The 17,022-nt window shown below is 37.8% G+C and overlaps 1 protein-coding gene across 1 annotated transcript in view; it reads right to left on the bottom strand.

The window, feature by feature from the left end:
* TTBK2 (tau tubulin kinase 2) overlaps positions 1-10,984 on the bottom strand; it is a 136,138-nt gene extending 125,154 nt beyond the window's left edge. Inside the window, exons 1-2 of the mRNA XM_047075230.1 lie at positions 10,901-10,984; positions 5,645-5,792 (exon numbers count right to left, since the gene is read on the bottom strand). Coding sequence (XP_046931186.1) covers positions 5,645-5,792; positions 10,901-10,969 — 217 coding nt within the window. The 5' untranslated portion in view covers positions 10,970-10,984. The remainder of the gene's footprint in view (positions 1-5,644; positions 5,793-10,900) is intronic.
* Positions 10,985-17,022: the final 6,038 nt, after the last annotated feature.

The following is a 17,022-nucleotide window of genomic DNA, read 5'->3' as shown; positions in this document are numbered from 1 at the left end:
TCATTATTCTGAGAACTGGAAAATAAGAAGGATCAAAAATCAAGTCTTTACCCTGCCCTTCTTATAGCAACTATGTTTCGGGGGAAACACAGAGCTGATGAAATAAAGTTCTAACTTGATAGAATAATTCTACTTCAGAAATTTGGTAGAAATAAAAGAATCAGAAAAATCACTATTTTGTAACCCCTATGGAAACAATATATCCAGACAATGTACTCTTGCCAAAAACAACAGCAATCACAACATGAATCTCACCGAAGCTCTATATATCTACTACCAGTTCATAGGAAACACAGAGGCTAGAGAAACATGTTAAAAGGCACCCCAAGTATGTGATTAGCCAAATCCAGGGGCGCCTGGGTGGCGCAGTCGGTTAAGCGTCCGACTTCAGCCAGGTCACGATCTCGCGGTCCGTGAGTTCGAGCCCCGCGTCAGGCTCTGGGCTGATGGCTCAGAGCCTGGAGCCTGTTTCCGATTCTGTGTCTCCCTCTCTCTCTCTGCCCCTCCCCCGTTCATGCTCTGTTTCTCTCTGTCCCAAAAAAAAAACAAATAAACGTTGATTAGCCAAATCCAGAATTTGGACTATTCTATAGAATAGAACTAAGAACTTCATTTCTCCAACAAATAAATGCAGGGGCACCTGGGTGGCTCAGTCAGTTAAGCATCCGGTTAAGCATCTGACTCTTGATTTGGGCTCAGGTCATGGTCTGATGGTTCGTGAATTCAGGCCCTGGGTCGGGGTCTGGGCTGATATCACGGAGCCTGCTTGGACTGGTAAGGTTCACACAGCAGTGGATGGTGGAGTTGGTCCTGATTCTTCAGGTGTCACTTTTTTTGTCAACTACAACTTATGTTTTTCTATATATTATACTTCTGCCACTTCCCACTGGTCAATGCTATAGTCAAGAGTCAAAGCATGCCTCTCAGTCCTGCTCACTCACCAGTTCCTTCCCTCCCCATCAGTGCTGACAAGGTATCAATAGGCCTCAAAGACAGAACAATAGGATATTTTTGATACAATGGGAGAAATTAAACACTGCATAGATTTTAGATGGTATTGAGGAATAACTTGTATTTGATAGGTGTTTAAAACTACTGTTTATGTTATATTAAAAAAGGAGCACCTTACCACAAATTATAGATCTTAGTTATAATAATGTATCAATACTGGCTCACCAATTATAGCAAACATATCCCAGAAGCAGCACCAGGATGCAGAAGCAACCTAGCATTTCTTAAAAATTTCTTAAATATTACTCCAGCAAGGTGGCAAAGAGTGTTGAAGGAGTAGGATATAGCTGCAACAGGACTGTCCAAGTGCAGATACATCAAAGTTGAGTACTGGGTACAAAGAATGTTCTTTATATAATTATTTCCATCTTTGTGTATATTTAAATTTTTTCATAATAAAAATTAGGGAAAATAGCAAAGTTAAGATTTGCCTGTCTTGCTGCAGGATTATAGCTATGTATCAAAATTTTATAAATGGAATAGGAATCTTTATAAAAAGCATTGATGATAGGTTTCTGAGGTGCTACAGAATTACTGGTGACCAATTTGAAGTCATGAGACAGAAGGTTTTTTCCTCTTACACCAGCAGTGCAAATAAAACTATACTTACTAAAAAGACCAAAAACAAAAAAAAATGGTATAGTGAGATACAACTCAAGAGGGCCATTAAAATGGAGAAGTGAAGATAGCTAGGATATTGCTACAAACATGTACTGAAGATGGGAGAAAAGAAAGGAAAAGGAATCTAACAGACGAGTGAGGCAATTATCCCCTTAGCTCTAAGTTTCAAAGCAATTGAATTGAAAAAGGTTCGAAAACAGTAAAGTCCAAATGGAGACAAGGAAGAAACACAAATAAATTATACACAGATATATATCACTAAAAAGAAAAGCTTATTAAGTTGTATGGTTCTATTTACTAGGATACTTTACAAAATAATAACTAAGTGTAGATGTACTATCTAGTACTAGAAGTACTGCCTACAGACATGGCAGTTAATCTAGTAGCAACTAACGCATTCAAACATATTTTTATTTATTTATTTAAGTTTATTTATTTATTTTGTGAGAGAGAGAGAGAGAGAGAGAGAGAGAGAGAGAGCACACAAGCAGGGAGGGGGCAGAGACAAAGGGAAAGAAAGAATCCCAAGCAGGCTCTGTGCTGTCAGTACAGAACCCAACGCAGGGCTGGAACTCATGAACCACAAGATCATGACATGAACCGAAATCAAAAGTTGGACACTTAACCAACTGAGCCACCGCCCCTCAAACACATTTTTAAAAACCAAGTACAATTCAGGAGTCAAACTTGACTCAATAGAGAATTGTAGGATACATCCAGAATGGTTCAGAAAGCTGTGAAAATAGAGTAATCTGAGACAGTAGCATAGGGAGGTGATTTACAAGAAAAGATGGGGTAAAACGCTAAGGCCTTCACACTTCAGGGCCGGTGAGAAAGGATCATACTAGTAATGAGAGTTGTGCATGAGCTAAGGAAATACAGGGTTAGACTGAGAGAAAATTGAGAACTGAAGGAATCCAGGAAGAAAAAAACAAAACTGTGAGAATTTTGAAAAGGGGGATTGATGTATTACAAGGAATAAAACAGGGCTCTGGCTAAATTCACCTTAAAATATCTTTTTATCTTATAAAGAAACAAATCCTTATACTACCTATCAAAAATTGAACATCAGTTAAAAACCAACCAATCCCGGGGCACCTGGTGGCACAGTGGGTTAAGCATTCGACTCTGGCTCAGTTAATGATCTCACAGTTTGTCAGTTTGAGCCCCGCATCAGGCTTTGCACTGACAGCTCAAAGCCTGGAGCCTGCTTTGGATTCTGTGTCTCCCTCCCTCTCTGCCCCTCCCCCACTCACACTCTGTCTCTTGCTTTCTCTCAAAAATAAACATTAAAAAAAAATCTAAAACCAACCAATCCTTTAAAGGGTTAGCCTCTGGTTGTATATCTTCCCCTTATACACTTAGCCTTTTTATTGGGGTCAGTGAGTAAGAAGTCATTATATCAAAAGGAAGGCAAGCAAGTCAGCTCCATAAAAATGTTCTCAAAAAGGCCCAAATTCTAAAGCACTTTCAACAAAAAGAAGTTGTGAAGCATTAAATACGCAGAAGGCATAAGTGAGAAAGCTAAGAAGAGTCAAGAGCTGCCTCACTGAAATACAGACCATAGAAATGAAAACTTAAAAACAAAAGAAGAAATACAGACCAGAAAATAAAAACCCATTTATTTTTGGAAAGTGAAGGATTCTGAGAACTAGGATGTGGTTATAAGCGGGTAGAAAAAACATGTCAGTTAATAGTATGAAAGATAAAATAGCCAGAAAGAGAAGGAGAGCCTCAGCATCTAAGGGTTTAGCATTAAAGTTGGGCCCCTGGGTGGCTCAGTCGGTTAAGCGTCCGACTTCGGTTCAGGTCACAATGTCACAGTTTGTGAGTTTGAGCCCCGCGTTGGGCTCTGTGCTGACAGCTCAGAGCCTGGGGCCTGCTTCAGATTCTGTGTCTCCCTCTCTCTCTGCCCCTCCCCTGCTCACATCCTGTCTCTCCCAAAAATAAACAAACATTATTTTCTTCCCCTTCCCTTCCCCCATGTCTTCTAAGTTTCTCAAATTCCACATATGAATGAAAACATTTATGTCCTTCTCTGACTGACTTATTTCACTTAGCATTCTACCCTCCAGTTCCATCAATGTTGTTACAAATGTCAAGATTTCATTCTTTCTCATTGCCAAATACTATTCCATTGTATATATAAACCACACCTTCTTTATCCATTCATCAGTTGATGGACATTTGGGCTGTTTCCATAATGTGGCAAACAGAGAGGGAGGCAAACCATAAGAGATTATTAAATACAGAGAACAAACTGAGGGTTGATGGGGGGAGGAGAAAATGGGTGATGGGCACTGAGGACGGCACTTGTTGGGACGAGAACTGGTGCTGCACATAAGCGATGAAGCATGGGAATCTACTTCTGAAGCCAAGACCACACTGTATACACTGTATGTTAGCTAACTTGACAATAAATTATATTTTAAAAAATAATAATAAATAAATAAACATTAAATTTTTTTTAAAAAGCTACTGAAGTTATCTTCAGGCTTTATCCCATAGAATCCTGGGTAAATTGCGGTCAAAATAGGCAAGAAACCTACTGAAAGACCTATAGAGCTATATCCTGCCTCACCTGGAAACATCTTCCCAGGGCCAAGTAGGAGAAAGGTGAAATGGCACTGTGCAGGCCACACTGATGCTGACATATCCTTTATGAGCTTGTCTGAGAGTCAAAGAGATCTGCTAAGATCTGAGCAACCCAGGAATTGGTAGCTCCAGCCGCACCTATTTGTGTGGCCTCTATGTCACTGAGCTGAGAACAGCTCCAAAGAATCAGGGAGTACGGAGAAAAGGTGAAAAAAAAAAGAGAGCACCATCTTTTCCCCTACTCTTCCTTCTCCAGTTATGTTTCTTCTAATAGGTATTGATTTATCCACCGCTTTCCTAATTTCTCATGTTTTGGGAAAGCTAATTTTGGACTAAAAAATAACTATTAAACAGATCTATAATTTTATTAGCATCAGGCTCTAATCAAACGAGCCAATTGTTAGAGAAACCTGGATAATCAGAAAGCTTAGGCAAAGGGCAATGATTAAAAGAACAGACATTGCCAGAATACATAATACACACACACTTCATTAACTTAACACAAACTAGTTTACTAGAATTCCAAACATCAAGAATTCACAAAGAGAGCACATTCACCCTAGAGACTACACAGCCATGAATTTGAAGGTCCTAGGCTACACAGCATTTTGTGCTTGCTATTTCTACCAACTACAGTTATTTCTACTAATTCTAGCAACTTCCTTTGCTCTATATGTTACCACTAAATTCCTTTAGATACTAATGAATGTCCCATAACAATATCAAACCGTCTAGAGCTTAACAAGATCATTTAATGTGCTAATAACCCCATTTAATTGATTCAGACAAAACATTTAAATATGAGTAATATCAGATTACATCATTAAGCTGAAGATACAAAGATGAATATAAACTAGCAATAAATTCAGGGTATTACATGACTGGGTTAAAGTCAGAAAAAAACTTATTTATCCTTGTAGTAAGAAATAGGAACCCAAGTAGAAAACAGATCTCAAAAATGACAACAGGGCAAGAAAAAGTTATCCACACAACAAATAGTATTATTTTTAATCCATCCTGCAGTATGATTTGAAGGCAGCTTCCTTAGTGATTAAAGCATATTTACACCCAATGACATGAGTAGAAACAACTGAGAGGTATTCATGTTTAGTGGTTTAAAAAAAAAAAAAAAGGCAAATTTTTACCAAAACAGACTTACAAAAACACTTTCTAAAGCAGAATGTTTTAGGTAATTCACTCTGTCATCCTTGTTCACCATAGAAAGGAATTCCCAAAGTCCAATTAGCCTAAGCAATCAGTATCTCCACTCCTACTAGCTAGTGATAAAATTTCCAAGAGAAAAATGCTAAGCATTGTTTATTCCTGATTATTCATTAATAGTTTGAGAATGTAACTGAGGTTTAGAAAGGTAACAACAAATTATAAATTGTTTGGTGTATTATACAAAATAGCTTACCTTGTAGTTTTTTCAGTACAGCAACCTCCATTTTCAGAACTTGTTTTGGTTGTTGAGCTGATTCTACCTTCAGTGCAACATTTTCCCTGGTAAGCATGTCCAAGGCATCGTAAATTTCTCCAAAGCCCCCACCCCCAATCTTCCTCAACTGCAGGGGAAATAAGAACATACACACATAAAATTACTAGAACATTCTAATTGGAAACCAATTCATCTCTTGTATATAATTTTACTATCCCTATTTGAGGATAAAAGATCTCAATATCGTTAAATTAACTGCACATATGCCAAGAAAACAAATGCCTAGAAATACCATCAAAACCTTTTCCCATGGTTTTGCCCACAAAAGGTAATGAAATTATTTCAGCCACAATTTTAAAATTTAGTCTACAGCATCAAAAATGTCACAAAAAAGCACAGCACCTGAAAGTTTCGCTTGCCACAAATGCCCCCCAACAACCAGATATGTTATTTTAATTCTAGGGCAACATCTGTAAACTTTTAAACCATGAAATCTTTTTGCCAATCAAAATCACATCTGGACCCCAGCTGAGATGTGTATGTGCAGAGGCTGGAGGTGGGAGTGAGACAACCAGAGCCCAGCCTTCTCAGCACCACTTATCCTCCTCTCTGAGGCACTGAGCAGACTCCACAGAAGAGACAGAAAACTCCTGTTCTGAACTATCCCAGAGTTCACTATATAACTATATGCTCAGATAAGACAAAGTCTAATCAAATAAAACACCTTCAACAAACACTTAATATCCTTCCTGATAAAATGTATTAACTTAACTAGGGAATACCAGGATCTCTGTCTGAGTACTACAAGCAAGTTCTCAAGTGTTAGTGACAACTAAACCTGTAGAGCTATGAGCACCAAGGTGGGTAGTATACTTCAAACCAGATGCAGCACGGAATTAGCGTTCTTCCATTTCCTGAAGGTCTTCTCCTTTCCACATTATCAAACACCTAAGACGTGATGTAAAGCAGGCAGTCCTCACTGGAGGCACAAGGGTCCTAAATCCTAACCACCCCAGAGGACTCACTTTAAGCTCTACTTCTTTCAAGAACACTGCATTACTGATTACCTCCAGGCAGATTTCTCTATCTTCTGAATCTCTATAGGAATTATTTGCTTAATCATTTAATCATTTTACTAAGCTAAACACCTCAGATATCACTTGTATTAATACACTATGCTATTCTTTGACATTCCACTGTCAATGTCCTAGCTCCCTACAGTGAAACTAAGTTTCTTCAGAAACAGCCACACCTTTCTATTTTTTTGTTTCCCTTACAGCAAGTAGCTAAGTGGTAACTACATAATTATTGCTAAATAACTATTCATTGCTTTGTATATAAGAGCCATAATCCTTTATTCCAGTTGGGTGATGGGAAGAGATAGCATGAGAAATTCCAGTATGAGTGCAGGATTAAAATAAAGTTCCAGAACTTCATTTCAGTTAAATTGTTTTTTGTTGGGCCCTGATTGATACTTACAATTCTTAATATCTGTCTATTAAACAAAGCCTAGTATAACTTTAAAAATCCATAACAATACCAAAGGGACATTTTTCTAATTATGGACAGTGGTGAGAGGTACCTTCATGTTTTACCTCACAACAACCTTACCAAATGACAGAACAGAAAATCTAGACCAAAGTAATGATTTTGCTCCTTGGTCTACTCCTATAATGTCATCTCAACAATAGTGGGAACATTAATATTTTTTACTGAGCTTGACAAAGCATTAAGACATCATCAATGTTTATAAAGCAGAAAGCTAGAGGCAGTTTAGTATGATAGGGGTATGTAGATTAGGGAAAGAATGGTGGTAAGGCCTGTGGCAGACTTTGTTTCCTAAAGATGATCACAACAATATCACCCATTCCTTTTGCTCTTCTTCAGTGTGACCTTGCCCCTCACCCAAGATACAGCATCCATTCCCCGCCCTCTTAAATATGGGTTAATCTTGTGGCTGCTTTAACCAACAGAACATGGTAAAGTAATACTGCCCCAGCCCTGAGAACAGCCCTTAACCAGCCCTACAGTTTCTGTTTCCTGTCTCGCAAAAGCCAGCTACCATATAAAAAGTGTGACCATCTGAGAAGCCACAGACCTGTGAAGAGGTCCTAGAAAATAAGCTACCAGGGATGACAGGGGGAGGATTAGGGAACCAAGGACCTTCAGGTCACCAAACAGCCCACTTGGAAGTTGGATCCTCTAACCCACCAAACCCTGCCAAGTGCCACATGGTTAAGAGACGAACTGGGGCGCCTGGGTGGCTCAGTCGGTTGAGCGTCTGACTTCGGCTCAGGTCATGATCTCACAGTCTGTGAGTTCGAGCCCCGCGTCGGCTCTGTGCTGACAGCTCAGAGCCTGGACCCTGTTTCAGATTCTGTGTCTCCCTCTCTCTGACCCTCCCCTGTTCATGCTCTGTCTCTCCCTGTCTCAAAAATAAATAAAAATGTTAAAAAAAAATTAAAAAAAAAGAGACTATCAGGCAAACTCATCTCAAATTCCTAATCCACAAAATTATACGTAAAAAAATGATTGTTTTTTAAGCCTCTAAATTTTGATGCAGTTTGTTCATAATGGTAGATAACCAAAACACCATCCATAACAATGAGACTATTTCTTACTAAAATACTACTATGCCTCCCAAATTTGGGGGACATGTTCGATACGTATATTAGTTCTAATTATCAGGACAGAGCAACTAAGCCAGGCATAGCTTCATTTGTCATCTTTTGATATGTCTACTGGAAACAGCCAAACTTTATCACAGCACTTAATACAAAGCACTCACCAAAGAAACACTCATTTCTGACTTACATAAAAGATTACTAACTGTAATCTTCCTGCACCAATCCATGATGACAACATGATTCTTTTCTTACATTTACTCAAGTAAATTTTCAAAGCCAATTGATTTGCCTAATTGGTTAAAACACTGTATCATAGAAACAAAATTTGTATTTCTAAAGGAAGAATCTTCTTTTTCCAATCTGTTGATAAACTAAGGAAACCACTATAACAACTTTTCTACACCTGGTAATGAACAAAACTCTGATTAAAATACATATTTAAATACATCTGAGGGGCGCCTGGGTGGCGCAGTCGGTTAAGCGTCCGACTTCAGCCAGGTCACGATCTCGCGGTCCGTGAGTTCGAGCCCCGCGTCGGGCTCTGGGCTGATGGCTCAGAGCCTGGAGCCTGTTTCCGATTCTGTGTCTCCCTCTCTCTCTGCCCCTCGCCCGTTCATGCTCTGTCTCTCTATGTCCCAAAAATAAAATAAAAACGTTGAAAAAAAAATTTTTTTTTTTAAATAAAAAAATAAATACATCTGAAACAAAAATTGTTCCTTGAAGAGCAGAGAAGATGGCAGATTCCAAGTCCGGGACAAGGAAGATATCAAAGGACTATTAGGATCATGTTGAAAGACTCAAGAGACAACTTGAAGGGTGTCCTCCCTTAGTCAAATGAGACAGTTTAGGGATCAATAAGGATAGTAATGACAACTGACTGAAACATATGAAATATGCTCAAATCCATGCATTCTTGACTACCTATTTTTAAAAATCTCATTGGTCACTTTTGGAAAATGCCAGGGAACCAATTCATTATTTTGAAAACTGGTAAATTAAGAAAAAGAATTAAGCATTTATTCTCTTTTCCTAATCAAAATGTACCTCAGGACAATCAAATAGTTGACAACAAAAAATTTCTCTTTGTAGATGTACTTTAAAAAATGAAGGAATGACAGGAGTGCCTGGGTGGCTCAGTGGGTTGAGCATCCATTTTGGCTCAGGTCATGATATCTTGGTTGTAAGACTGAGCCCCATGTCAGGTTCTGCATTGAGTGTGGAGTCTGCTTCAGATTCTCTCTCTCTCCCTCTTCCCCACTTGCACACGTGTGCACTCTCTCTCTCTCTCTCTCAAGATAAATAAACAAACATTTAAAAAATGAAGGAATAACAAACGCTCAATAACCTGCAATTAACAGACCTAGAAGATGATGATCAGGACTGCTAAAATGAGAATGGCCAATAGGACACACAATGTCTTGATGGGTGATAAGACATTATGTGCCTCCTATTGAAAGATCACAATACCCTTTATGAAAAAAAAAACAAAAAACACGCCAACTTAATAAACAAACCTGAACTTAGATCTAATCAAACCCCAATAAATAACAATTTGGGGATGCCTGGGTGGCTCAGTTGGTTAAGTGCCCGACTCCTGATTTCAGCTCAGGTCATGATCTCATAGTTCCTGAGATCGAGTCCCACACTGGGGGTTGTCGGTGCAGAGCCTGCCTGGGATTCTCTCTATCTCTCTCTCTCTTCCCCTCCCCTGCTTTCTCTCTCTCTCTCAAAATAAATAAGCTTCTAAAAATAAGTAAATAAATAAGAATTTACATAAAATACATGAGACAGAGAAACCTATTAATACCACACAGAAGAAATCAGAAAAATCCAAACTGTGAAATTCTACAGGTAAATGACCAAGTTTCTTCCATAAATAAACTGTGAGGAACAAAAGCAAGATGAAAAGAAATCTAGAAATTAAAAGATATTTAAGTGATGTCAACCAATGCAACACCCAGGCTTTATTTGGATTTGATTCAAACCATTAAAAATAATTTACAATAGGGGAAATGTGAAAGCTGGAAGGATACTTAATGACATTAAAAAATTATTACTTTTTTAGATGTGATAATATTATGACTACATTTTTAAAAGAATTTTTAACCTTTAGAGATACATAATTGTAGTACACACAGAAGAAATACCAGGGTAAAAGATTTGCTTCAAAATATTCCGGGAGGGAGGTTAAAGAGATAAAACAAGACTGACTATAAATTAATAACTACTCAAGCTGGGGCATGAGTATATAAAGGTTAATTATATCAGTCTCACTACTTTTATGTATGCTTACCATTTTCCTTAATAAAAAGTTCAAAACTTTTTTTAAAAGAGAAGTTCATTGTACTGTATTTTTTTTTTCATTTGTCTTTCTCTAAGTACACTTTTTTCTACCTTACTCAGCATTAGCTATCAGTGGTTAGGAAAACTGACTACTGTATAAAGCAAGAATTATTGTATAAACAAGACAATCACAGGAAAATAACTGAAAACTGATTCAGGCATATTAGCAATATATATATTATTTCCTAAGGAAATCCTATTTTTATCAAGATACCAAAAATTACCCCACATGTTGTCTCTCTCTCAATCTAAGAGAGATACCCACCACTTTCCATCTTTCTTTGACCAAGATTCCAACACTGAGAATATCCGGCTGCTCTCCTCCTCCACTCATTGCAATTCACTGATGTGATAGAACGGTTATACAGGCATCCAGCTCCCAAGGGTGGTTTCCATTTAACCTAAAACAAAAGAAACAGCAGCAGCATATCAGGGCTAATTAATTAACACAAACATTCCAGGACCAAGTAGCACCATTAATTCTATACATTAATTAGGTTGCTTTGTTGGAAAGGGAGTAAAAACACCACAAACTCAGTTCCAAAATCTGTTTAGTGCTTATATAAAAAAAAAAGTACCTTTCCATTAAAGATGCCCATGACATTACAAAGACATTATGTTACAACACAGATATAATTTCAATAACTGAGATTGCTAAACTATAGAGCGAGCAAGCATGGTGTCAATGACAATTGACCTAGACAGACCACCACCCTAACTACAACATATTGCTAAAGAAAAAGACATGGTACCTAACTTACAACAGCTTATAGTTTAATAGGTTGTAACTTAGAGCTTATCATCATCAGAGCTAATAAAATTTTAATATTACATAATGTACAAAATGCATTCAAAATGCATAGGAAATAAACATGAGCCACAGAAATGTACTGTTGATCAGTTCTAATACAATGATATTTAAAGAAAAAGAGGATAATAATATGAACAGCATACCTACAGAAAATGAAAATAAGCAGAAAAATTTGGCCTAAAGGAGATAAGGAGATGACAACATAAATCATAATTAGAAATTAGGAAGACATAAAAAGAAATCTGAGCTAACTCAGAAAAGGATCAGAAATGAAGAGGAGACACATGAGAAAACACCATACAAATTAAGGAAGAAAAAAAAGAAGAAAATGAAAAACACATTTAAAAGCAAAAGTGACAAATAAAAGGCAAAGTAAATACAAAATACATATTATAGAAGAACCCCAAAAAGAAAACCCATGCTAGGAAATAGAACAAATACTAGCCACTATAATACAAAAAATTTCTCTAAATTAAAAGAAAAAGGCTAAATTTGCATACTGAAATGGTATATCACTGGGATATTCTTGGGTATACCCAGGTATACCTGGGAAAAAAACCCAGGAGATCAACATCAACACGCAGTCTAATAAAACTACTGGATTTCAAGGGGGAAAAAATCATCAGCATCTGTGCAGGCAGTCCAAATTACTTAAAAGGTAAAGAAAACAGACACTGGCACTGACAACAGACATTAGCACAAACAGTTTACACCAGCAGACAATGAAATTATACATTTAAATATCTAAGCCAAAGATGTTCTACCCAGCCAAATTAACTTCCATAGCTAAAGGAAACAAACAGTTATGAAACACAGAACTCAAAGAACACTGTTCCCAGGAAATGCCCTAAGAATCAACTATATAACAAGCATCAGACAATCAAGGAATTATGGTAGAAGATCTGGCATGAGGAATGGCCTGAAAAGGCCTAAAAGCAATGATAACCCAGTAGCAATGAGTACCTCTGCCTTCAGATTGTGGACTTTAAACATCACCTCCCACTAAAAGAAATCAGGGCTTCCTGGAGAAATGGCTTTTTCCAGGTCTGACACAGGAAATTGTACACAATGAACTTGAGATATCTTGTCAAATCAGAAAGCAACAAAATATCAACAATACTAGTACAGGCAAGTCAAAGGAAATCAGAGTCAGGCAAAAGGATTCTCATTTGCCAAATTTCTCCCTTGAGCATATACAAGAATGGTGACTGCAATGATTGGAAAATATAAAAAATACAAATACCAATAGTTCATAATGACACTCAAAAAAAGAAAAAGAGGGGCGGCTGGGTGGTTCAGGTGGTTGAGCACCTGACTATTTATTGGTTTTGGCTCAGGTCCTGGCCCTAGGTTCATGGGATGGAGCCCTGTGTGGGCATGGAGCCTGCTTGGGATTCTGTCTCTCCCTCTGCCCTTCTCCCCCACTCACATACAGTCTCTCTCTTTCTCTCTCTAAAATAAACAACAACAAAAAAAAGTAAAAAGAAAATTCCTCTTTGGCCATCCTGTGGAGGCTGCCAGAGTACAACTTATTACTCTGAACACTGATAATGAAACAAAGAATCATGGATTTATCATGCCTTTCTGGTATGAACAGTATCTGGGGGAAACTAAGGAGATGAATTTTTTCCTCAAAGAATAATCACAGCTAATAAATGCTAGAAGAAATGACAGAATTAGAAAATCACCATTTTCCATGGGATGCCTGGATGGCTCAGTCGGTTAAGCATCCGACTTCGGTTCAGGTCGTGATCTTGAAGTTCTTAAGTTTGAGCCACACATTAGGTTCTATGCTGACAGCTCAGAGTCTGGAGCCTACTTCAGATTCTCTCTCTCTCTCTCTCTCTCTCTCTCTCTCTCTCTCTCTCTGCCTCTTCCCTGCTTACACTCTGTCTCTCAAAAATAAACATTTAAAAAATTAAAAAAAAAAAAAAAAGGAAAATCACCATTTTCCAAATCCAAAGGTAGATGGGGAACTTTAATATGAAAGATTAAGTTGAACCCACCAATCAATCTTTTTTTATTTTAAATTTAATTTATTTATTTTGGGGGGAGGGTGAGAGCCAGAGAGCACAGGGGGATCAGAGAGAGAGGAAGAGAGAGAGAGAATCCCAAGCAGGCTCCATGCCACAAATGCAGAGCCCAACGGGGGACTCAAACTCACAAACCATGAGATCATGACCTGAGCCAAAATCAAGAGTCAGACACTCAACCAACTGAGCCATCCAGGAACCACCCCCCCCCACAACCACCAATCAAGCTTAACATCACTAAAAAGCAAGACAATGAAACATAAGTGCTTCCTGATATTCTGCAACAAAATTTTCTCAGCACCACCTATGCTACGAAGTCCCTCGCCTAAAAAAAATTTTCAAACTAAATTTAATCAGTATTCTAGATTTAATTATCATTTAAAAAAATAAGGGGAACAAAGGCATATGTTAAATGCCAACCTGAGAATACAGTAAGCTAAATCCATGATACTGGAGATTCTAAAGGACAAAATGACCAGTTTATCCAACAAATAAATGGTATGGAAAATAAAAGACCTTACACTATACATTACAAGAAACAATATACATCTCAAACTAAGGCAACAACTAGCAATCAGAAAAATTGAGTAGGATATAATATTAAGGAATAACTGATAATTTTCTAGAGTGTAACAATAGTGGTATGGTTATGTTTAAAAAGTCTTTCTCAGACAGATACCATATGTTTTCACTCTTATGTGGATCCTAAGAAACTTAACAGAAACCCATGGGGGAGGGGAAGGAAAAAAAAAAAAGGTTAGAGTGGGAGAGAGCCAAAGCATAAGAGACTCTTAAAAACTGAGAACAAACTGAGGGCTGATGGGGGGTGGGAGGGAGGGGAGGGTGGGTGATGGGTATTGACGAGGGCATCTTTTGGGATGAGCACTGGGTGTTGTATGGAAACCAATTTGACAATAAATTTCAAAAAATAATATAAAATAAAATAAAATAAAAAGTCTTTCTCTGTCAGAGACACATAAACTACCAATGTACGAAGTGAAAAAAGGTCTTGAATTTGCCCTAATTCACTGTAAGGGGAAAAAGAGTTACTGTGTTAGGGGTGGAGAATTAGATGAGGTAAGAATGGTAAAATTTTTATAATTTTTCTAACTGTATGATGGGTACATGGGAATTCACTATACTATCTATTTCTGTGTATGTTTGCAATATTTATATATTAAAAGTAAAAAAAAGTGCATAGGTTAAAAATATCTAGAGTCTTTTTTAACAAACAGTACTGTGATAACTGCACATCCAATGCAAAAGAATGAACTTGTACCCCCATCTAATATCATATACAAAAATTAACTCAAAATGTATCAAAGACATAAAAGTGAAAGCTACAATTATAAAACTCTTGGAGAAGAAAACAAAGGCATAAATCTTTATGACCTTGGACTAGGCAATGATTTCTTAAATAGGATACTGAAAGTACAACAAACCAAAAAGAAAAAAAAAAGATAAATTGAACATCAAAATTTTTAAAATTTATGTTAAAAGACAACCTAGAAGAAAAAAACTGCAAACTATATTATCTGATAAAGGGCTAATGCCCAGAATATATAAAGAACAATTCAACAACCCAAAAAAAACAAACAACTCGATTTAAAAATGGGCAAAGGACCGGGGCGCCTGGGTGGCGCAGTCAGTTAAGCGTCTGACTTCAGCCAGGTCACGATCTCGCGGTCCGTGAGTTCGAGCCCCGCGTCGGGCTCTGGGCTGCCGGCTCAGAGCCTGGAGCCTGTTTCCGATTCTGTGTCTCCCTCTCTCTCTGCCCCTCCCCCGTTCATGCTCTGTCTCTCTCTGTCCCAAAAATAAATAAACGTTGAAAAAAAAAAATTAAAAAAAAAAAAAATGGGCAAAGGACCTAAACAAGTAATTCTCCAAAGAAGACATACATATGGCTAAAAAAGCATATTAAAAGATGCTCAACATCTCTATCATTGGATAAATGCAATTCAAAACCTCATGAGAAATCACCGCATAATCACTAGGATGGCTACTATTAAAAACAAGCAATCAGTTGTTTAACATAGTGTTGGAAGTTCTAGCATCAGCAATCAGACAACAAAAGGAAATCAAAAGCATCAAAATTGGCAAAGATGAAGTCAAGCTTTCACTTTTTGCAGATGACATAATACTATACATGGAAAACCCGATAGACTCCACCAAAAATCTGACAGAACTGATACATGAATTCAGCAAAGTCGCAGGATACAAAATCAATGTACAGAAATCAGTTGCATTCTTATACATTAATAACAAAGTAACAGAAAGACAAATAAACTGATCCCATTCACAATTGCACCAAGAAGCATAAAATACCTAGGAATAAACCTAACCAAAGATGTAAAAGATCTGTATGCTGAAAACTATAGAAAGCTTATGAAGGAAACTGAAGATACAAAGAAATGGAAAAACATTCTGTGTTCATGGATTGGAAGAATAAATACTGTTAAAATGGCAATACTACCCAAAGCAATCTACACATTCAATGCAATTCCAATCAAAATTGCACCAGCATTCTTCTCGAAGCTAGAACAAGCAATCCTAAAATTTGTATGGAACCACAGGGGCGCCTAGGTGGCGCAGTCGGTTAAGCGTCCGACTTCAGCCAGGTCACGATCTCGCGGTCCGGGAGTTCGAGCCCCGCGTCAGGCTCTGGGCTGATGGCTCGGAGCCTGGAGCCTGTTTCCAATTCTGTGTCTCCCTCTCTCTCTGCCCCTCCCCCGTTCATGCTCTGTCTCTCTCTGTCCCAAAAATAAATAAACGTTGAAAAAAAAAAAATTAAAAAAAAAAAATTTGTATGGAACCACAAAAGACCCCGAATAGCCAAAGTAATACTGATGAAGAAAACCAAAGCGGGAGACATCACAATCCCAGACTAAATTTAGCCTCTACTACAAAGCTGTAATCATCAAGACAGCATGGTATTGGCACAAAAACAGACACATAGACCAATGGAATAGAATAGAGACCCCAGAACTGGACCCACAAATGTATGGCCAACTAATCTTTGACAAAGCAGGAAAGAGTATCCAATAGAAAAAAGACAGTCTCTAACTGTGCTGGGAGAACTGGACAGCAACATGCAGAAGAATGAAACTAGACCACTTTCTTACACCATGCACAAAAATAAACTCAAAACGGATGAAGGACCTGAATGTGAGACAGGAAACCATCAAAACCCTAGAGGAGAAAGCAGAAAAAAACCTCTCTGACCTCAGCCGCAGCATTTTCATACTTGACACATCTCCAAAGGCAAGGGAATTAAAAGCAAAAATGAACTATTGGGACCTCATCAAGATAAAAAGCTTCTGCACTGCAAAGGAAACAATCAGCAAAACTAAAAGGTAATCGACGGAATGGGAAAAGATATTTGCAAATGACATATCGGATAAAGGGCTAGTATCCAAAATCTATAAAGAACTCACCAAACTCCACACCCAAAAAACAAATAATCCAGTGAAGAAATGGGCAGAAGACATGAATAGACACTTCTCTAAAGAAGACATCCAGATGACCAACAGGCACATGAAAAGA

The sequence above is a fragment of the Lynx rufus genome, unplaced genomic scaffold, assembly GCF_022079265.1.
Source record: "Lynx rufus isolate CCGP_SWC_20201006 ecotype Redwood Valley unplaced genomic scaffold, mLynRuf1.p SCAF_13, whole genome shotgun sequence".
NCBI lineage: Eukaryota > Metazoa > Chordata > Mammalia > Carnivora > Felidae > Lynx > Lynx rufus.
The sequence above is the reverse complement of the archived record's forward strand: the minus strand, read 5'-3'. Positions and strand labels throughout refer to the sequence as shown.